The following is a 23,126-nucleotide window of genomic DNA, read 5'->3' as shown; positions in this document are numbered from 1 at the left end:
CTCCTACTGTCACATGAAGAAAGAAAAGTACAAACACACTATCTCCCACTACCTCCTCTCATTCTAGGCCAAGTAGCCCTTTATGCGATAATACCTTTTTTCAAAATTGAAAAGGCAAGGCCGGTGAAAGCAATCAAGCCAAAGCAACATTCGTTCATCTACCGCTCCTGCCCCTAGGAAAGAAAATCCAATTACCAGTATAAGTTCCAGGTCCTATAACTATCCCCTTCCTTCTTCTTATAACGCGAGTGACCCATATCTATAGCCAACAAGGGCTTTCCTCACAACTTCACAAGTAAGTTCCCTCTTTTCTAGAGCAGCTAGCACACCAATTCCAACAATCCCGTATATTGCTCATTCTCCCGTCCTTCTTACTGCTACGTGGGAAGAGCCTTCAATTCATTTCGATAAGAGCCAAAGGAGTCTTCCTCTCTAGTAGCCCTTCCGACAACAGATTCAATTGCAGCAGTTACTCTAACAGCAGCAATCGCCCATGGTTATGCCCTACTATATTCATTATGACCCAAGGCTCACTCCCTGCCCTAAGCTAAGCCCTACGGTTCCTTCGCTTCCCGCCGTTAAGAGTTCTGGCTTCTAGGGCAATAAGATTGAAGGACAGTAGTTAGCAATCCCGGTATTCAAAAGGAAGAAGTAAGAATTTACATTTCCTCCTCGGCAAGTAGAGTTACCTCAGCCAGCCAGCTAACTTCCTAATCATTTCGTAGTCGGTGATTTTGAAAAAGATAAGAGCGGAGCAGATCTAATTCCTCTAAGGTTTTTTTATTCGCTTACGCGCCTTTTTACTGGTTCATCTGGTGCATATTCTTTAGTTGGGTGGGAGCTTTCCCCCATCTTGGCTAGACAAGTTTATAGGCCGATCTTCTTACTTCTCTTCGCATCTCGAAAGACATAAAAGATTTGTTATTAGCTTATTCAAGCAGTCGAGGGCCCTTAATCTTTTTTGCCTACTTGCCTTTTTCCTTACAGCCTATATATATAGACTGAGGGCATTCTCGCATCTACTTATTGCAAACAGCCTTTTTTTTGTCCTAACTGCGCATTTGAAGCTTCTTCTATCAAAGAGCTTGGGCATCTTTCGATGAGTAGGTCCGGAAAGAGACTGAAGGCATCCCTATGTGGTTAACATTTCCCTGAGATGCCCAGCCTTTATAGACAAGTAATCCATCCCGCCATTCCTTATTGCGCATTTTCAGTGTGAATAAGAAGAAGAGCAATCTCTAGTTTCGAATCTAGTCTCGGCATCAATCCCAAAGGCCTCTAGTCCCAGAAAAAAGACTTCAAAGAAGTAGCTCGTGGAACTGAGTTCCGCTAACCGCTTCTTACTAACAAAGCTGTCCAATTCAATGAATGTGTTTACGTCCTCTCTTCTTAGTCTACGATTATCCCTGCTTTTCCTCAGATGTGGATATAAAAACCTGGTCGAAAGTAGAAATGTGTGATTGGCTTCGTCCCGGTAATTCCTTCCCCTAAAGAAATAGCAGTAGACCGTAATGTATTCAATAGTTGCCGAAGGGGCCAGGCCTTCCTCATAGCGCCCGCCATTGCCATTGATTTTAGCACACCGGAAACCCTCACAGTAAGAGTGGATAGGCTTACACTAGTTAATTTAAGCTTTTGTAGATGATGGATGACCAAATCAGCGAAAAGTGTGGCCCATTCATCGCTCGCCAAGGCCCTATCCAACCTTGCCAGTCTAGTCCCCCTTCTCCAAGTAGAATTTGTGCCTAGTACCTCGAGCTCCACCTTCATCTGCACGAAGTTTTGAAAAGAAGAAGAGGAAGGCCTAGTATCTCGGGCTCCACCTTTCCTGTCCTCATAAGTTATAGTAGCATTCCCATCTCCAGCTAGGAGCCATGGAAGGGACATGTTCATCATGATGGCTGAAAGGTCTTGCCAGAATAATTTCCTTTCAGTGGGCTTTGGGCTCCCATAGATGGCTGAGAAGAAGGACAATATCAATCAACTAATCCATAACAAAGGACAGGAATGAATGAAGCTGCACCTTGGCAGTTCCAGACCAATAGAGACATATTCATGAGAGAGAGGGGGATTAGTGCTCCATCTTGGAGCTTTCTTCATTCTTTTTCTGTCTGTTATGACCCTTTCCTCGCTAAGTTCATCTAGATATTTTCATTAATGGCTTTGATTCTATCAGGGTAAAGGACTGAAATTGGACATTCTTCACTTTGAGGCCCATTTCTTTGTAGTTTCACCCCTAGAGACGAAAGCCCTTTATCCGGAGGCTTTGGGGGCATCTTCTCTTTCCGCGTGGATAAATTAGATAGCACGTGGATCTGAGCTGGCTGATCCTCTTTTGCTTGTGCATCACTCTTCTTCACGGGTTCCTCAATGGCTTTGATTTTCAAGCAAGCCTAGCCGATTGAACTACAATGGTCGAATGCTTCTCTTGATCGAGTGAGGGAGAGGTACCGTACTTTCTCCTTACCAGTCGAGATACTGCCTAGCCTTGTACGCATTGGAGGGGCCATATAGATGCCAAACCTTCTTCGTGATAGACGCGACTGTCCTGGGTTGGCTGGACGAGGCCTTGGGAGAGCTGGATTGGCGGTTTGATCTGGGTGGAGCAGCTTTTTTGCCTTTTGTCATCTTTTACTTTTGGCTCCCTATCCCTAGGCGAGGCTTTTTTTTGAAGTCCCAGGAATAACAGAGCTAATCTGTCGCCTCTTGAGTCTCCTTCTTGTCCCTCTCCTAGAGTCTGAAGTGAGTTCTCCGAGGAGGCTAGGACGTCAAACCTAGACCCCATAATTTCACTAGGTGGCTGACTCTCATTGATCAGCTTTTTTCTAGCCCTGTCAGATCTCCATGCTCACCTTCGGACCTGCATCCAAGGGCCCTACCTCTCTCCCCCGGCGATATTCCCGGCAGCTTGAGGTTGGGTAGTCTCCTGCGGCAACTCACCTTTCTTCTAAGGGCAGTTGTCCTTAAGGTGTCCATATCTCACACAGTGGTAGCAGATAGTAGGGAGCCATTCATATTCAACCCTCAAGGCATGATCATCGACTTTGATTTTGGAAACTAGCGGTTTAGAGAGATCAATAACGAACACTAGACGAGCAAATCGGCCTCTATCTCCAGTTTCCGTCTTCTAATCAATATCCATCCTAATAACCTCGCCAAGAACCTGTGCGATTGCCCTCAAGACGCTCAACTGATAATAACGCTAGGGCAGACCCATAAGTCTGACCCACACAAAGACTTTATGGATCCTTAAATTGAGCAGCAAGAAGGAAGGTTGCCAGGGTTGCACCCTTAAATAGTGACCAAAGATTCACCAGGGTCCTCCAAGCAGAGCATTCTAATAGTCTTGGGCATTCTGGAACTTTACAATGAAAGAGTCACCTTCAAGATCGGCTAGTTGAAGAGGTACAGTCCGCTTCCAAAGGTTCATTATTTTGTTATGAAGCCTTCGATAACCCATGGATCTTACAAGCTGCTTTACAACAACAGCAAGTCTCATGCTTTGATTGAGCAAGTCGTCTATGCGAGAGGAGAACTGGATAGAGGGCATTACTTCCTCTTGCACCATATCCTTCTTATCCCTTCCTTCTTCGCTGATCATTTCAGAGCCATTATCCACTTCTTCCTCAAAAATTTCAACAACAGGAGGGGGATCTTCTTCCTCAGTTCTTATCTTCACCTTCTTCGTCGATCCATTGTTCTCAGGATGTGGCGGAGGTTCTTCTTTCTCACAAAGCTCAACGGCGACAGTGCACTCCATTTTCAGAGATAGACCTGTCTTGAAACGGCTTTTACAATCCTACACTTGCCTTATCTTACCCTTGACTCTCTCTCTCGATAGAGACTGAAAACTTGACCAATAAGAGTGAATCGTTGCTGTAGTCGATTGCTCCGGAATTGGACACCTTCCTCCAACAGCCCATAATTCCAGATCATGATGGCGGAGACAAAAGAAGTTTGGGGCGCAGTTCGCTCCTCGCTTTTGTTCAATTATAAATAACTATCCAGTTTGATGGAGATTTGTAGCATCATTCAAGTAAATACAGATTGAGATCGTAGAAACATGAGCTTGTGATATAGCTACACCTAATTCCGGACCGGTTAATGCAAGAACTATAAATAAAGGACCAAGATCTCCTATGAAATAGAAAAGATCATTCATACATAGCATAGTCCAAGCGGACCCGCTTAAAATCTTTACTGAACTATGACCGGCCATCATATTAGCAAATAAACGTATTCCTGAGCTTAATGCGCGAAAACAATGAGGGATAAGCTCAAGGAGTACTAAAAAAGGTGCTAACAGCAGTGGGACCCCTACGGGTAATGAGAAGCTTAAAAAATGAAGCCTATTTCTTTGAAATCCCACTATAGTAATGCCAATAAAAATAGAAAATGAGAGACCCAAAGTAATGAGAAAATGACTTGTAACTATGAAGCTATAAGGTATCATACCCTGGGGAATACAAAATAACGAAAAAGTAAAAGTGACCAAGATGTAAGGGAAAAACTTTTGTTTCACATTTCCGGCTATTTGTTCGTTTACTAGGTTTGGCACGAAATCATAAATAAGCTCTACCAAGGATTGCCAAGCATTGGGTACTGACTTTCCTCCTCCATTTTTAGTAACAAAATGAAACAGCAGTAAGACCAAACTGAGAGTGAGCAGCATAAACAATGAGGGATTTGTGAATGAGAAATACAAGTCACCTATCTTCATATCCATCAATGGGATTATCTCAAATTGATCAAGAGGGATTGATAGGGAGTCCCCTGCATCACAAGGAGCAATTGTGAGGAATAGCCATTTGAATTGAATAGTGAAATACCATTTGAATTGAATAGCGAAATACCATATAACAATAACAAAAAAAGCAAGGGTTACGATTTTTACCCGCTCGATCCATCGAAATTTATTAACTTCTTTTCCTTTTCCCCCGGGTCTGTTGGGGTAAGAGGTTCCGGGCCTTTTCGGCTTCGGCTGCTGTGATCCCGTACCTCCTTGACCTCCATTATCTTTTTCATCTTTGTCTTCTTTTTCTTTTCCCTCAACTTCTTTCCCTTTTCCTTCTTCTTTTCCTTTTCCCCCGGGTCTAGGAGTGTCCATCCTTTGCAGTTTCGGCGGCTGTAATACCGTACCTCCTTGACCTCCATAACCTCCATGACCTCCTTGATCTCCTTGACCTCCATCACCTCCTTGACCTAAATTCTCATTTGGACAGATCCCCCTACGCCATGGGACCCCCCAAAAACCAAAGCTTTTTTTTTGTTCCTCCATAGAATATAACAATCTTTGTGATCCGCTTTACTTACTTTCGTTAGGAAAGACTTGTCAGAAATGTGTATGTGCTTGGTTGTTGACCAAGAAAGACATGGGAAAAAGACCAAAGCTATCAGAAAGACTAAGAAAGAGAAACCCAAGAAAACTTCGTTCTACTTGCATGTATTAAGCATATAGCCTAACTAGCATGATTGGTCCCTGCAGTGGTAGAACCAACCTGGTGAACCAAGCGTACTACTTCCCAACGTGGACCTTTCTTCTCTTATGATATTTCGAAAAAAAAAAGCGCCCCTAAATGCTAAAATTTACGAGAATTCAAAAAACAGGGATCGGGGAGAGGGGAAATGAATTTGATAGCTATATCTATTGATCGAGAAAGCTTGGCTTGGGCGGACAACCGCGTAAGATATGACTAGAAGATCTTCCATTTCTTCCTTGTTACGAACGAGGTACCGAATTGAGTTGATAGTGATAGATCGTAGTGCTACTAGCCCTGCTGGGAAAAACCAGAGGGAAAAAGCCCGAAGGGAAGTGGCCCAGCGGAATCGCGCTCTATCGATACGCTGTAAGATGAAGGAAGAAACTTAGTGAAGTTCAGGCATTTCTTGGGCCAAGTATACCATTGAAAGAAATCCTTGGTTGGACTATCACTATATATAATAAAGTTATAGCTTTTCCATCCTCTAGGTAGGGATCAGATTGATTTAGCTGTAATGATACCCCGATTGTCCAAGTCCAAAACGATCGGATTTGTGCTAATGCGGATTTGATAGCGCCATTTTCTTTCGATTTAGGCCATGCCTTTAGGCTGTCGAGTGAGGATTGGCCAAGGCTCGAATTGACTCAAAAGTTGGCTCAAAAGAAGCATCAAAAGCTGCACCGGCATAAGCTGAGGCAGAGCCTACCTTCGTTCGAGCCCGGCGTTCGCTGGTACTTTACTTACTGGTGCAATCGAGATTAGTTCAGCCTGTGCAAACACGGATCTCTACTTCTTTATTATACTAGTCTATATAGTCTCCGTCTATTTATTATTGGATGTGGGATTCCTCTCAAGCAATTGGTGATTCGGGCTATTTCTCTAAAGTAGATTGATTTGGCACAGGACGGGTATATTTGAACCAAGGGAAAATGAGATTTAAAAAATAACTTATTAAGAGTTGAAAGACTCGTGCTTTTTTTGTCAAGGACAAGGGAATCACTCGTCTTATTCATCAGGCCTGAAAGAAAAAATAGGGCTTAAAAGGGTGGTTTGTCTCTCGGAATTGGCTCTTCCACCCTTTCGTTTCTGAAAAAAGGGCGTTTTTCCTGTTAGCGTTGGATTCCGAAGAAAGGGAATCCCCTAGACCTAGAATAGAAGGAGCGTAGTAGCTCGACAGTAACAGACAGTCAGGGAGCGGAGCCAGAATAGAAGCACTGGCTTACGGGGAACTCACGCTTGTCGAACACTTTAGTTTAGTTCTATTTTATCGTGCCAGATCCTTATAGGACTTCTAAAGGGAACCCTTGACTTATTAGGATGATAGGGCCACTCCCGATACCACCCCTTCTTTCCCGCTACTGCCTTTCCTGTCTCAGCCAACCTGAGAGCCTCTAAAGTTAACCTGTCCAGCAGCTATTAGTCCATTCCATTCCGAACCCTTTCGAGTCGGCCTTAGTGGATGGGGTCTTTCATTCACTGTTGATTCAGTTCTATCGATATCGCAACGTGCGGAGACGCTCTTCCCAATAAATAGGGATGTTGGGGCACCCCCTGCTAGCCAAAGTCTTAGAGTTACGTCTTTGGGAGAGAGTTACTAGTGGAATACTAGTAACTTCACTCCCTTCCCTTGGTTGGAACTGCTATATCGCGGACAGGAACAGCAGATTCTGGCTCGGTCTAATATGCTATTCCCCTCTTTCCTTTCAAGGTACCAGACCCGTCTTAGCCTACCCTAACATCTGATTAAAAGATCTCCCTGGCCGGGCCTATTTGCTAAAAAAAAAGGATTTTGTTCCCCTTCTTCCGATCTCTTATTTCTCGGCTTTTTGGCTATAGCTCTCCAGTTTGGAAGAAAGGTTTGATTGCTAGAAATGAAGTTATATAATATAAATAGTAAACAAGGACCGGCCAAAGCCTTCGAAATGAAATAGAATTTAGAGTTCGAGTTCATGGACAGGACTGTAACAGTTACTAGTAACCTCTTCGCTTCGCTCGAGCAGCTCCGCACGTTGCGCTAACGAAAGAAGTAAGAGAAGCACCTTCCTTATCGTTTAAGGGTCTCAAGCCCAGCCCTCTCCTTATTTTATTGATGATAGGGCGAGTGACACTTAATTAGGGGCCAGAAAGAAAACGGAATAGCCAAGGCGCAGCACCTTATCCTCCCATCTATCTTTAAAGCAGTGGGTCCTTGTTTGGGTCTTCCTTATCTAGTCTGTCTATCAATTATTGATTTCAAGAAAGCAATTGAATTTCGTATACAAAGAAAGAGCATCTTCTCTAATCTCTGACGCTATCTATTCAACGACAGTCTCCATTCTAGGATTGAAGAACTGAAGGACCAAAGAGAGAGTGTAGAGCTCTTTTGTCTATTCTTTTGATTCGTCTTCTGCCCTTTCTTCGTCTACTGCTGCAACGGATGATTCCGTTTCTGCAGCTGTCTAATCTAATATCTAATATGGAATTTGCTGAAAAATCAGTCTGACTAGGATTTATTTGTTGACCTATTAGTCTAGAAAGACTAGAATCAAATAGATTGTTGTTGCCAGTCAGTCATAGCTGATTCATGGTAAAAGACAATTTTATAATAACTAGGATTAGCAGATATCAATCTAAATAGCTTTACGAATTCGCCGGAGATAAGACTCCTAACATAGAGATAGGGATGTTGATTCCTAAAAAACGTGTTTGAAAAGGGTTCGTGGTCTCGCGCTAGTGCCTTGGGTGAGTACGGGAATCTGTGAACTCATCAAAATGATGGGTCCCGAATACGCTTCTGGCAACACCTCTTACAAAGAGGATTCGCTAGATGACTCTACCCACCCCTTTTTATCTTATCCATCTGGCCCTTCCGATGCTTGTTCGGTGTCAATACTCTACTATTCGGCGGGTAACTGAACTCATCGAGAAGAAAGATTAGGGATCGTTCGCCCCGCGCCCCTTCTTCCTTTGTCCGATGGGTCGCTTCACTCATATCCGATGGGTCAGTTTACACGGATCCGTCTTTCGATGATAAGGCAAGGCTTTTTGTTGTACCAAACAAAGCAATTTGGTCTGGTCTGGGTGTAATGCTCTTTCTTTTTCTGTTTTAGCCCAAAATAAAAGGGTCCAATAGCTGCAGAAGCAAGAGCAAGCCGGCCGATCCATCATATCCCGTTTGGTCAGTTAGCACAAACAAGAGGAGTCTCTGGGGTAGGGAGTGCCCCATAATAGGTTTTAGGAAAAGAAATCTCCTCTCTTCTCTACAAGCGAAGCGACCCATCTCGGATAGGAGCGGTGGAAAGCTCGAGAAAGTACAACATTAAGATTATAACTTTTGTCCTTCTACTTCCTTGGGAAACGTGGACATGACATTTTACCTAGGATTGGTGGGGGTATGTATACGTGGTCGAACTCGTCCAGGACCAAGAGCTCTGAACCAATGCTAACGGCGGACGAACTCACAACAGCGGCAGAAGAGCTAGTCATAGCTCAGATACCAAGTCAAAGCGAAGTTCGAAGTCACAATATAAAGAGTTGAACGACAGGAAGAAGAGCAAAAAATCGCTTTTGAACTAGGGTATCTCCATCTCAGGTTTCATCTCACCGCTTTGTTTCATCTCATTCGTACAGCCTCTATCGATACCGAGCTTCCCCGGTACGGTACAAAGAAAGGCTAAGAGTATAGTAGGGAATCTCCCGAGATGGAATGATGATATTATTTTTATCGTTCGCCCGAGCAGACGAAGGTTTAGCGATCATTCTTATATGACGCAATTCGACTTTTGAAAGATGGGATCACTCTATCTATCTCTTTTCTTTCCGCTTCTTCTGCCAGCCTTGCCAGCCCCTTTCTTTATATCATATCGATCTGTCTTCATCGGTTTTCAGCTCTACCGAAGAGCGCTGCCCGCTCGCCGTGATGGGACCAAAGAAAGGTACTTTCTTGTTCTTTCTTCCCCTTTCCTCTGCTAACAACATCTTCTCTTATGAAATTCTTTTCGATCTCGATAAGAAAATAAGTACACGAAACCCGATCAATCCACGAACTTTTCTGCCCTCTGTTTTTGGCTTAAACGGGGTACTTTCGTTACCGAACAAGATGTACCAGGGCCAAGGGGACCGATAGAGAATGTGTTCCATGATCTCATTGAAGACCTCTGGAACTGCTATTGCTATCCCCGGCCTCTAAGTGCTATCCAGGAAGATCTTTGAAAGGTGTCGACCCGACCGGGAGAGGGAGAGGGCCCTACATCTAATCTAATAGGGGCCCCCGACCAAAGAAGGAGGGGCACGATGAAGTGCAAAGGAACAAAGAGAGGAGTTCCCATCCTCCCTCAGGCTATCCTATCTGTCGAGAACTAGTCCAGGGCTTGAAAGTGCACACTATATTAAAACCATAATCAGTACCATACATAATCCGAATGTACCATAGCGTTATTTACAAATGATATTAAAATTTAACATGGAAAGTATTTACATCAAAAACAAAACAGTAGAGTTTCTTTCAAAATCCCAAGTGGCCCATGCTCTCCGTCTCTAAGCAGCTCCTGGCTCACCTGTCACATCATCTGTTCCCGGATAACAAATTATCCGATCATCGCCATACACACATAGATAGGGTGAGCTATGCACAATAAAACATAAACAGATATATATATATATATATATATATATATGAAATAAATATGCTTTCCCACTCAAAACAATATAAGTACAAACTCATAATTTCCAAATCACCCAACCATGACCTCATAGTCCTTCATGAGTCATATGCATGAACTAGGTCTTGGGACTTCCCTGTGCTCCCACGAAACTGACTCATTCGTGGTCCAACCCTATGAGCCTATCCCGCTCATAGTCCTGCCCTATAGATTCCTCGCCTGTAGTAAAACATCCAAGTCTCATACTTGGACGTTGGCACGCACGCAATCACCATACTATGGACTCCTCGCCCAATAGTAGCCGACGGGAACATCACAGTTCCTTGCCCATCGTGCGCCCGACACATGCAATCATCATACTAAGGACTCCTCGCCCATTAGTAGCCGACGGGAACTCAACCAGTTCCATGCCCATCATGTGTCCAACCACCGAGCACATCCAGACCCCTAATGAACTTAGTCCTTCAAGCCCATACACCACAACACATGCATATACAAACTAATCATGGTATAATCAGCCAAACACACTCACAAGCACATCGAAGCATTAAATTGCATAAACTCGCTTAAGCTAGGGACCTCTCGCCCAAGCTAAGCCCTCAGCCTCGCTTAGGCTAATTAACCTCGCCTGAGCAAGCTTAGAACAGTAACGACATCATGTTATCTCGCTTAGGCGAGATCTTCTCGCCTGGGCGAGTCACACCTTCGCTCAAAACAAAACACATACCTCGCCTAGACGAGGAACCACTTAAACAACGCCATTGCTCATCGCAACCTCGCTCATGCGAATGTCTCTCACCTGAGCGATACTGAGTCGCTCAAAACACCAATATTTCTCGCCTGGGCGAGATATCGCGCTCAAAAGCGCCCAAATTTCCTCGCGATCTCGCTTAGGCGAACTGTCCCTCGCCTGAGCGAGACTACGTCGCTCAACATCAAATCAAGGTCGCCTGGGTGAGCAGCGCGACCCAAACCAGTCATGAGGTTCTGCAACTCTCGCCTAGACGAGATAGGCTCGCTTGGGCGAGACTTGCAGAGTTCCCTCACTGTCACACACGCATTTTACCCCAAAACAATGTCAATCATACACGAAATTACACCTCCAGACAACCAATTGATACCAATGCAATTTCAAGAGCAAGTATCACTCAAAACCATGCCTTTCACACATTTTTAACACCTCCATTCAATTACACGATCATCAATAACACGAACTCTTAAAACCCTCATCCCACAATACATTATCCAACATAATCATACCCCCAAACTAAAATACTCAATTTCCTAATCATAGCACATAGAGTACGAAATTTCATCATTCAGAATTCATTTGAGAAGGCAATATTCCAACATTCCAAGCACACATACCAATTAATTTACATGCACAAAGACAGCTCCCCTAACCCGGATTATTGGATGAAAGATTAAGATGAGGACTCCTTGATTCGTACACTCCTTGTACCCTCACCACTCTTCTCACACTCTCCAATTCGTGCCTCTCACAAAAGTCAATTTCCAGCAATGCCAAAACCTTTCCCCTTTACCTAATTTTGGCTTTTATAGGTGCCTTTAAGGTGGGTATTAAAAATAAAAAGAGTTTGGGCTTAGAGTGGGTTTTAATTCCTCTTAATATCAATTATTTGATAGTTTTTCCAACCCTCTTGGCTACCCCCATTCTGCTAGGTTCTCTACCCTTCCACATTCACTCCCATCCAAGTTTAATAAAAATAAAGGTTAAGTTTTGTCTACCAAGGTTTGAACCAGTGACCTTCCACTCATAAAGCCAAAGCACAACCACTATGCCAATTCACATTTGGTGATATACACAATTCAACATAAGTTTACAATGCCAATCACATCATCATACATATCTTAAAAATCAATAATAAAACAACAACAACACATAATTGGCATACATAGGACTCGAACCCAAGTCCTCTCACACAATCAAAGTACTCTCAACCAATTGAGCTAGTACTTTTCCACATCGCATTAAACGACAATGAATGCCATAAAGGCGCTTTCTACCCGCATTTATTAATTAATTAAATATTTAATTAATTAATTTTCACGGGTCTTACACTTTACTTTCAATAATGCATAAGACATAAAAACATGTTGATTGTGAGATACACATTGGGCTCGGCCCAATTTTTGCTATGCTTGGCCGAGAGCATCACTTGGTGCAAGGAGGGAGAGCTCATGGATTCATCACACCTTCATCTAAGGGCTAGGAGACATGGCTTTCTTTTCAAGCTAGGATCTCATGTCCAAGATCAAGCCTTCTTCTCCAAGCTAGCATTAAAGGCTAACATGCTTTCTCCTTCTCATCCAAGGGCCGAGATTCCTCATGTGTAATGGCTTGAGTATAAAAGCCATAAATTTTTAGCATTGTATTCACTCTTAAAATTTTATGCAATAGATGCTAATTTGAGTTGAGATCTTGTTGCATATTGACCTGCCCTTCCAGAATAACGGCCAAATTCAAGTGTTACTTGCAGGCATGCTTGGCCCTGCCTCAGGTTCCTTTAAGATTCCAGCTCTACTATGTGTGGAAACCATCCTTGTGAGTTCTCGGATTGCTATGGTAAGATACTAACTCGTGCCCCACAGTGAGCGCCAATTATTTCTGCGGAAACAATAACAGAGTATCAGGGAGCACAAATCATATCTTCCCCCAATCGTTGAATTCTCGGACTGGTTGCTCCTTGGTTTGGATATGTCCTCGTTTAGTGTTGGCGGATTGGACCCTTAGGGGGTCACCTGCGAAAAGGACTTTGACGATCAAGTCAGCAAAGACTCTCAAAAGTCAAATCAGAGATTAGTGAATTAATGAATTTGGTAGTCTTGGGACGTTACGAATTATATTCGTATTTGGGAACTCCACCTGGTGTTACAGTGTATGATCCGTAGCATGGTTTCTCGCACGTGCTCTATCGGTTGTAGCTAATAGGTATGGCAGCAAGGCATCTTGAGGTAATCACTAGAAGAGGTAGAACACAAGTAACATGGTTGTGGCCATGTGGTATGGAATCAAAGAAGGGAATTCCTTTGGTGTGATTGCGTGATATATATATATATATATATATATATGTGTGTGTGTGTGTGTGTGTGTTATATATGTTTACATAAATATATGTTTATTTTGTTAGCTCACCCTATCTGCTTGTGTTTGGCGATGATCGTGTACGCGGTACACGTAAGTAGAGGATGTTGCAGGTGGATCTGGTGAAGCTTAGAGACGGAGCAAGGCTTGTAACATCTCGTCAGGATATTTCTGGTTTAAAAAATAAAATAATGAAATTACTAAATACTCGTCATTTAATATAACAACATTCCCAAAAACACGGGAAAATTAAAACTATTAAATCTATGAATAGTCCAAAATTCCATAAATTATAAAACTCAAAATAATACAAAATATTCATAGTGTTTAAAACTTTATTTCAAAACCATAAAGTAATGAAAACTCCCAAGCTATCCCCGCTCCGTAGCTAAGCCTTACTAGAACCACCTACAACAACATCATCTGCTCACGTGTACCGCGTACATGATCATCGCCAACCACAAGCAGATAGGGTGAGCTTAACAAAATAAACATATAAATGTACATACATATATGAAACACACTTATATATATATATATATATATATATATATATATATATATATATATATATATATATATATATATATATCATACAATCACACCATAGGAATTTCTCTCATTTGATTCCATATCACATCGCCACAACCATGTTATTCGTGTTCTAAATCTTCTAGTGACTACTTCAAGGTGTCTTGTTGCCATACCTATCGGCCACAACCAATAGAGCACGTGCGGGAAACCATGCTACGGATCATACACTGTAACGCCAGGTGAAGTTCCATATACGAACATAATTTGTAATGTCCCAAGACTAGCAAACTCGTCAGCTAGTTACTGAGGAGGGCAATCTATCTGGACCCATCCATACACAACTAGCACACCCACACCAGCAACACTCACTAACCCGAGCTCAACTCAAAGGTTCCTCATGTTCGTCCGCCATCCTGAGCTCAACTCGAGAGATTCCATTTCGAGCTCAACTCGAGGAATGCCACGTACTTAACCCTTATCCCGAGCTCAACTCAAGTGATACGTTCCAAGCTCAACTCAAGGAACACCAGCAACCCAACCTTGGAAGCAACACTAAACTTCGTAGATCACGCACTCCAAAGCAAGCAACCCCAATCGTATCATGGTATCGCCTGGCGCAACACTCTAGGTGCCAGGCGCATGAGGCCTCCAGACCGCCTGGCGGGGGACACGTACCGCCAGGCGCCTCGCGCATCCAATGCCACTGCCCCTGCAGTTGTCATCGGGCAAAACATGCCTTTCCGCCAGGCGCCTCACGTTCCAGTTCTCTTCTATTTGGTGACTTCCGCCTAGCGGGTCACATACTGCCGCCAAGCGCCACACCAGTACTCGCGCAATACTTGTTTTGGTTTGGCATCAAGTGAGGTATTCCATTCCCTTACTGCATGTTTACTCCACCATCCAGTCCTTATATCTTGGCTCAATAGAAGCACTTACGATACGCTATCATCTCCATAATAACCAAACACAGAATCTTACACTCAAAATCATCTCTCTAAACTCCTTAGTAACACACAACCTTGAGTTATTTCCATACTTTGTGCCATTGATCCAAGCCAAACATCACAGTTAATTTAGAACACTACAGGTACCACTCAGTTTAACTTATAAGCTGGTTTATCTTGAATCATAGGCTTATCCTATGTCTAACAAAATTCAAGCATATCCATTTATCTCTTATATAATCACTTATGAACTCTTTGCTCTCATAGTACCAGTTTCTTACAATATTTTTCCCTATATCGTCTAACTAATTTCTCCCAAATTACCATGCCTCATTTCTTAGTGTCCAAAAGTACTTGTATGTCACCAATTCACCTTAGTAACCCTCACCACAAGTTTCAACTTAGGGTAATCCCTATAATAATTCTAGTTTTAAAAACTCATACTTCATATGATCCTCAAGAGCTGTCCCATCACACAGAACCAAAAAACCACCAAACTCACCACCACTGATACGGCGCCTGGCGGAGAACTGAGTGTCACCAGGCGGTCCCTATGATTCTAGGAACCCAGAACTCTTCACAACACCTGAGAACCTTATCCCATGCGCAAAATTTTGATTTTACTCAATTTCACAGTTCTATAGCATACGATTCCCATTTCCAATTGCACTCATTCACTTTTTCCAGTGCAACAACACTACCAATTTTCCTTAGGATATCAAAACCCTAATTCCCAACCTTAAAACATCCCCCCACTGTTCCATTCAATCATGCCCTCGAATAAGTGAAATTAAACACAATGTGACATCAAAAACATCCTTTGACAATTACAGTTAGCTTTCCCACCGATCAGAGTCATCTCAGCACCCATAAAACATCAAAATCGAGCTACATGGCTCGCGTCGCTTGGCGATTCAATCGCCACTGCCAGGCACATCATAAAAACCAAGGAAATGGGTGAAGCAGCTATGCGTCGCCCGGCGGTCAGGAGCTTACCGCCAAGCGGTTCCTCTCCAAGAACCCAGAAAAAGGCTATCATGCATGTGCCACTTGGCGGCTATGAATAGCCCACCGAGCGGTTTCTAGAAATTTTCCAGAAATACAAAAATTTTCATACAACAGAGGTTCATGGTACTAAACACATACATTTATCATACAATTCGTGCTTTAGCACAAATTTAACGCGTATAACTCCCCTAACCTGATTTCCTTAGCTTAACTTCGACGCTTGAAAGCTCTCCCTTGATCACCAATGGTCTCCTTTGTCTTTCTCTCCTCACTCACTCTTTGCTTCACTCAATTCTCACAGTACACGCTCAATTTTTGTCTTTGTTCTCCAACCTCAATGGAAGCCTTGCAAAACCTTTCTTTTAACCTAAATTTGGCCTTTTAAGGGTGCCTTCAAGCTAGGTAATGACCAAAAAACTAAAATTGCCTTAATGGATGTTTTTCACCTTCATGCCAAAGGAAATTTTGGAAAAAAGAGAGTTTAATTTAGGTTCACCAAGGTTTGAACCCCTAACCAAGCCAAAGTCATCCCAATGCACAACCACTCAACCAGTTCATGTTTCGTGATGATTAATACAATTATATGATTATATTATCATTCACATGATTCAAGCATATTATTAAAATAATATTAAATCAATAACACAGAAATGGCATACATAAGACTTGAACTCAAGTCCTCTTACACAATCAAGTACTCTCAACCACTTAAGCAAGTACTTTTACACGTCATATCAATCAATATGTAATGTCATAAAGGCTCCCACTACCGCATTTATTAATTAATTTTTTATTTAATTAATTAATTTTCACGTATCTTACAAAGCTAGTTGGGAGATTTTATAGAGTTGTTTTATTATGGATTTTTATATATTGTAATCTTTGGTTATCAACATGGATTTGGTTTATAAATGAATTTATAATGTATTTGAGATACTCTTTAATTGAAATAAAGTTTTAAATTTCCCGCGTTTTTGGGAAATGATACTTCATTGAATGCAGTTTAATTATATTTCCTTATTTTATTTATTTAAACCCGTAATATCCTACCGGGATGTTACAGCTAGGCAAAACACGCATCCAGACCCTGCCTCTACAGGTATCGCTTGGCAGGACTGCCTTCACCACCAAGTGCCACACATCCCTGTTACCCTCTAGAATCACCGCTATCGCCTGGCGGCTCCCATACTACCACCAGACACCACACCAGTACTTGCGAGTATTGGTTCTGGTTTGGATTCAGGCACCATTTGTTCACATCCTTACTCATATAGTCACTCAACAAATCCAATTATCATATCATTGCTCAGTTAGAGTGCCTAATACATTACCACCAACATAATTACTACATCAAGAATTTCTCAATCAAAATCATATCATTAAGATCCTTAACCACACATAACCTTAAGTTAATTTCGTGTTGTATAACAATGATATAAACCCAACATCACAATTAATTAAGAACACTATTGGTACCACTCAAGTCATAATATAATCTGATTTATCTTAGAACTTTAGCATATCCCATTGCTCAACAAATTCAAGCTTATCCACTTAATCTCTTATATATATATGAACTCTTACCTCTCACATCACGAGTCCATTACAATCATTTACCTATATGATCTAACTAATATCCTATAGTTACCATTCCTCATTACTTAAAGTCCTCCAATTACTAATATATCACAATTAAACCTTAGTAACATTTATCATAAGTTTTCAACTTAGGCCAATCCTTATAATACCCCAAACTCCGAAAATTATATTTCAAAAGACCCTGATTCGTTTCCCAACCACCATTATCCACCAAAATGCACAAAACCACTCTGCTCTGGTATAGCACCTAGCGGTAGCCATGGTGCCGCCCGGCGACGCACATGGATTTTGAGAATTCTCTAGAGTTTTTTGCGCCTTGCATCCCAAAGCTCGCCTTCATTCTCCTTTGGCCATTTCGTCAATATTGTACGTTTAACAAAACTTAAACGATAACATCACATACAACAATTCACTCTCAATTCAATTCCCTTTGCAATTGATTCCTAACCAAAAGTCCCCAATTCTTGAACCCTAAACCATGTTCATGCAATTTCATCCAACTTGATTCCCCAATCACATGTTATTTCAACAATGTATGACGTCAAGTCATTCACAAACAATTAGAACTTTCCTTTTCCCCGATCAGAATCACTCTAGAAACCCAAAACATCAAAAATCGAGTCAAATTGACTCACATCTCTTGCCGGGTGTTAATCACCGCCAGGCAATTCAAACAAAACCCAGAAAATTGGGTGGCAAACATATGTCGCCTGGCGGTCAGGGATATGCCGCTAGGCGGTTCCCCCTTCAAGAACCCAGAATTCACTCCAAAATCATGAGTCTCCTGGCGACTATGAATAGCCAGCCAGGCGGTTTCTGGAAATTTTCCAAAAACTCAAAATTCATAAAATGAACATGTTATATACGTCCAAACGCACATGCTTTTCATACAGATTAAATGATACAACTTAAAAGAACGGGTTCAGCTCCCCTAACTTGGATTCCTTTCTTAAAACACAATGCTAGAACTTCCCTTTTTGATCACCAGTGGTCTCCTTAGTGCCACCTCAATTCAGCTCTTCTATTTCACTCTCTAACCACATTTTTCCTTGAATTTGTGCACCTTAAGTGCTTTCCAAAATCTAGCCTCAAAACCCTTCTACTCACTCACAATTTGTCTTTTAATGGTGTTTTAATTAGCAATGATGAAAGGAAAACGAAATTGACATTAAACTTGGTGTTTAAATGCTATTGAAGGTTCATTATTGGTTGTTTTTCTAGCCCCTCTTGGCTGTTAGGGTTTCCTTGCCCTTTCACATTCATGCCAAAGAAAATTTTGGCTACAAAAAAGTTTAATTTGGTTCTTACCAAGGTTCAAACCTATAACATCCTGTCAGGATATTACAGATTTTAAATAATAAATAAATAAATATTACACCAGCCTCATTTATTAATGCATCATTTCCCAAAACGCGGGAAAATTTAAAACTTTTATTACTTCCAATAATAATTCGAAATCCATATTGTATAAAATTGGAAATAATATAAAAGCATCTCATAAGAGTTTACAAATTATTTCAAAACCATAAAAATATAAAACTCCCAAGCTATCCCCGCTCAGTCGCTAAGCTTCACCAGAACCACCTGCAACAACATCATCTGCTCACGTGTATCGCGTACACGATCATCGTCAACCACAAGCAGATAGGGTGAGCTTAACAGAATAAACATATAAATATACATACATATATAAACACACTTATATTTATATTTTGTACAATCACACCAAAGAAATTCCCTCATTTAATTCCATATCGCATGGCCACAACCATGTTATTCGTGTTCTACATTTTCTAGTGACTACTTCAAGGTGTCTTGTTGCCATACCTATCGGTCACAACCGATAGAGCACGTTCGGAAAACCATGTTACGGATCACATACTGTAACGCCAAGTGGAGTTCCCAAATATGAACATAGTCGTAATGTCCCAAGACTACCAAACTCGTCAGCTACTGTAAGACCCGTAGAATTTAATTAATTAAATAAATAATTAATTAATAAATGCGGGAGGGGAAATAATTACGACATTAAATTATGATTGGTATGACGTGGAAAAGTTGTAGCTCATGTGGTTGAGAGCACTTTGATGGTGTGAGAGGACTTGGGTTCGAGTCCTATGTATGCTAACTTTTGTGTTATTGTTTTATTATTTAAATCTATGAAAAACATGTTCTGGTATGTTATGATGATTGAATTGTGATTTCTAGCATGAACTATGAATTGGTTAAATGGTTTGATATTGATTTGGTGATTGCATGGTTATGGGTTCAAGCCTTGGAGAACTACATTAAATTTTATATTTTTTGGCATTTTTGGCTTTGACTTGAATATGGAAAGGTGGAAAGGAAACCTAAGTGAGTGGTCAGCCAAAGGAGGCTGGAAAGGCAGCCGTAGGGGGGAGTTGAATGGCACATTATGTCCGATTCAATGTCATCTTCGTTTTGGGATTAATCACTTAGTTTTAGGCACACTTTAAAAGGGAAAATTACGTTAAGAGCTAAGGTTTGACAAGTTGGGAAGCATACCAGAGAGAGCACGAAAATCTGAGAGCTTGTGAGGTTGAGAGGGATTCTTGAGGACTGAATTGTGCGAAGGCTAAGGGAACCATTGGCGTAAGGAAGAATTCTAATCATCAAGCTTAAGCGAAGGAAAACTAGGTTAGGGGAGTTTCACGTTAAGTTGTGTAATTAGTATAATTGCCTGATGTTTAATTATGCTGTGCATGAATATTTTGCCGTTTACGTCTTTTTTCTGGGTTTCTGGGTTTTTTCTAGAAACCGCCTGGCGGGAGATGAAGAACCGCCAGGCGGCTCATCTCTGTTAAGCCAATTTCTGGTCTAGGGGTAAGAACCGCCTGGCGGCAAGGTTTTGGCCGCCAGGCGCTGCAATGCTAAACAGTGTTCTGGGTTCTATCTGATGCACGGCCTGGCGGAGGTGAATAACCGCTAGGCGGCGTGAGTCCATTCGAGTCGTTTTTGGTATTTTAGGGTCGCTGGGGTGATTCTAATCGGATGACAATACCATTCCAGTTGTTGTAAGTGAATTGGGGTAATGTTTGTTGAAACTGTGCGTGATCGAAACGGAAGTTTATATGAAAACTGCATGAATGCGAATTAGGGTTGTGAAGAGGGTAATCTATCTGAACCCATCCGTACTGGCCACAACCAGCACACTCACACCGGCAACACTCGCCAACCCGAGCTCAACTCAAGGGTTCCTCGTGTTCATCCGTCATCCCGAGCTCAACTCGAGATATGCCATTTTGAGCTCAACTCGAGGAATTGCTACGTGCTTAACCCCTATCCCGAATTTAACTCAAGGGATACGTTTCGAGCTCAACTCAAGGAACATCAGCAAGCCAACCTTTAAAGTATACTAAAAACCTTGTAGATCACGCATGCAGAACCAGCAACCAAAGGCTACTACAGCAAAATCGCCTAGCAAGGGACACGTACCGCCAGGCGTTGCCGCTTCCAGACCGCCTAACGGGTGACGCGTACCGCCAGGCACGTAGCGACTCTGAAAACACCCCCGCTGCAGACCTCGTCTGGCGGGTCTACCCCCACCTTCGTCGCCAGTCCCCAATTGCACCAGACGTCCCTGTTTCGTAGCTATCACCTGGCGGTTCAGACCCTACCGCCAGGCGCTATACAAGTAACATGCATCTGACTGGTTTTGCACACTTTTAGCCAAGACCCAACCCTTTATTCCTGTAACACCATGCATCCAGATTGTTGAATCCCCTTATGCCTCTATCTAAGTCATTATATTTACACCCTTATGCATTACCTAATATCAAGCACAACTTACAAAGTATGTTATTCTTCAATTTTCTTTAAGAATTCAGTTCTTACTAGATTGAATACATAATCATTGGATCTCAACCAATTGAACTGTCATTTCTTTGCCTATAACCAGAGGCTATTGTCCCTGCTCATCACATCATTTCTACATTAAGGTATCCCCTTTTTAAATTTTAATATTGGTAATCCTTACCACGTTCAACCTTAATTTAGTGATAAGTTTCCTTAAGTATTAATAACACAATATCTCACACCATTGAATTTAATACCAAGAGAATCTAGCCCTTTAATTTTCCAATTCAATTTACTTCTTAGACATCTCCTATGGCTTCTCCCCTTTAACCTCACAGTCATATGTCCCTTTCCATTACCACGAGTTTCAGCTTAGTCCAAATCTCTATAGTATTTTTGATCCCACAATCATCATCACTCATGACCCAACTTAATTCCCTAACCACACTTTGTACCCAAAGTCATCAACATGCTCCCTGGTATGGTGCCTAGCGGCACCCTAAGTGCCGCCAGGCGATTCCGGTAGCTTCCAGGAACCCCAGATCCCTCCAAGCCTGCGACCCTAACTCATGCACCCAACTCTGGTTTCACTCAATTTCACAACTCCATAGCCTACGATTCCCTTTCCAAACGCGTGTATTCACTCGTTCCAGTGCAATTAAACTACCAATCTTTCCTCAAGATAACAGAACCCCAATTTCCAACCCTGAAACATCTTCCCATTGTTCCATTCAATCATGTCCTCAAATACATGAATTCAGAAGTTGTTTGACATCACAACACCCTTTAGGTATTACAGTTAGCTTTCCCCTCCGATCAAAATTAACCCAGAACCCATAAAATGCCAAAATCGAACCAAATTGGTTCGCACCACCTAGCGGGTGTTCATCACCGCCAGGCAATTCATTAAAACCCAAAAACTGAGTTCGCAGGCTTATGTCGCCTGGCAGTACAGGGCTTCATCGCCAGGTGGTTCATCAAAGGAACCTAGAAAACACATGAAATGGCAAGTGTCGCTTGGCGACAATGTATAGCCCGCCAGGCGGTTTCTGGAAAATTCCAGAAACTACAAAATTAATCAATGTAGCAGGGTTCATGCATAATTACAGTAATTTATCATACAATTCAAGCTTAAACCTCAAATCAAACGCATAAAACTCCCCTAACCTAGATCCTTTTTGCTTAAAGATGAAAATTTGGAGAGTTCCCTTGATCACCAATGGCCTCCCTTTGATTCTCTTCCAATTTAGTTTTCCCCTCCTCACTCAATCCTCACAAAACTCTCAATTTTCGCACTCCTCTCACTATGCAGCAATGTCAAATGCAGAAACCCTTCTTCTCTCCCTCAATTTTCCTTTTAATGGTGTCTTAATGATGGATTAAAATCCCAAAACGAAAATTGTCTTATTGATGGTGTTAATTACCATTCAAGCACACTTAAGAGACTGTTTTCCAGCCCCCTTGGCTGCTAGGGTTTCATCTACCATTTCATATCCATGCGAAAACTAAGTTTAGCAAAAATAAAGTTTTAATTTAGGTTATCCAAGGCTTGAATCCACCACCATGCCAATGCCAAATCAATGCACAACCATTCAATCAATTCATGTTTCATATTAATTAATATAATTAAATGATTATATTATCCCACCACATGATCAACATATATTTAATAAAATAATAATAAATAAATAACACATAATTTATTAACCAAGTACTGAACCCATAACCATGCTGATGTCAAATCAAAGTACAACTATTCAACCAATTCATGTTTCATGATAATTCTTATAATTCTAAGATTATATTATCACTTAACATAATCAAGCATATTATCAAAATGATAATAAATTAATTAACACATGAATGGCATACATAGGATTTGAACTCAAGTCCTCTCACATAATCAAGTACTCTCAATCATTTGAGCTAATACTCTTCCACATCATATCAATCAATAATTAATGTCATAAAGGCTTCCACTACCCGCATTTATTAATTA

General features: G+C 41.7%; 1 protein-coding gene across 1 annotated transcript; it reads right to left on the bottom strand.

The window, feature by feature from the left end:
- Positions 1-3,887: 3,887 nt before the first annotated feature.
- LOC114188771 (ATP synthase subunit a-like) lies at positions 3,888-5,225 on the bottom strand. The gene has a single exon (XM_028077409.1). The coding sequence runs from the start codon at positions 5,105-5,107 to the stop codon at positions 4,001-4,003; it is 1,107 nt and encodes a 368-aa protein (XP_027933210.1). The 5' UTR covers positions 5,108-5,225; the 3' UTR covers positions 3,888-4,000.
- Positions 5,226-23,126: the final 17,901 nt, after the last annotated feature.

This window comes from Vigna unguiculata, chromosome 6, assembly GCF_004118075.2.
Source record: "Vigna unguiculata cultivar IT97K-499-35 chromosome 6, ASM411807v1, whole genome shotgun sequence".
In the NCBI taxonomy this organism is placed as follows: Eukaryota; Viridiplantae; Streptophyta; class Magnoliopsida; order Fabales; family Fabaceae; genus Vigna; species Vigna unguiculata.
Note: the sequence above shows the minus strand (reverse complement) of the source record. Positions and strands in the feature narration are given on the sequence as shown.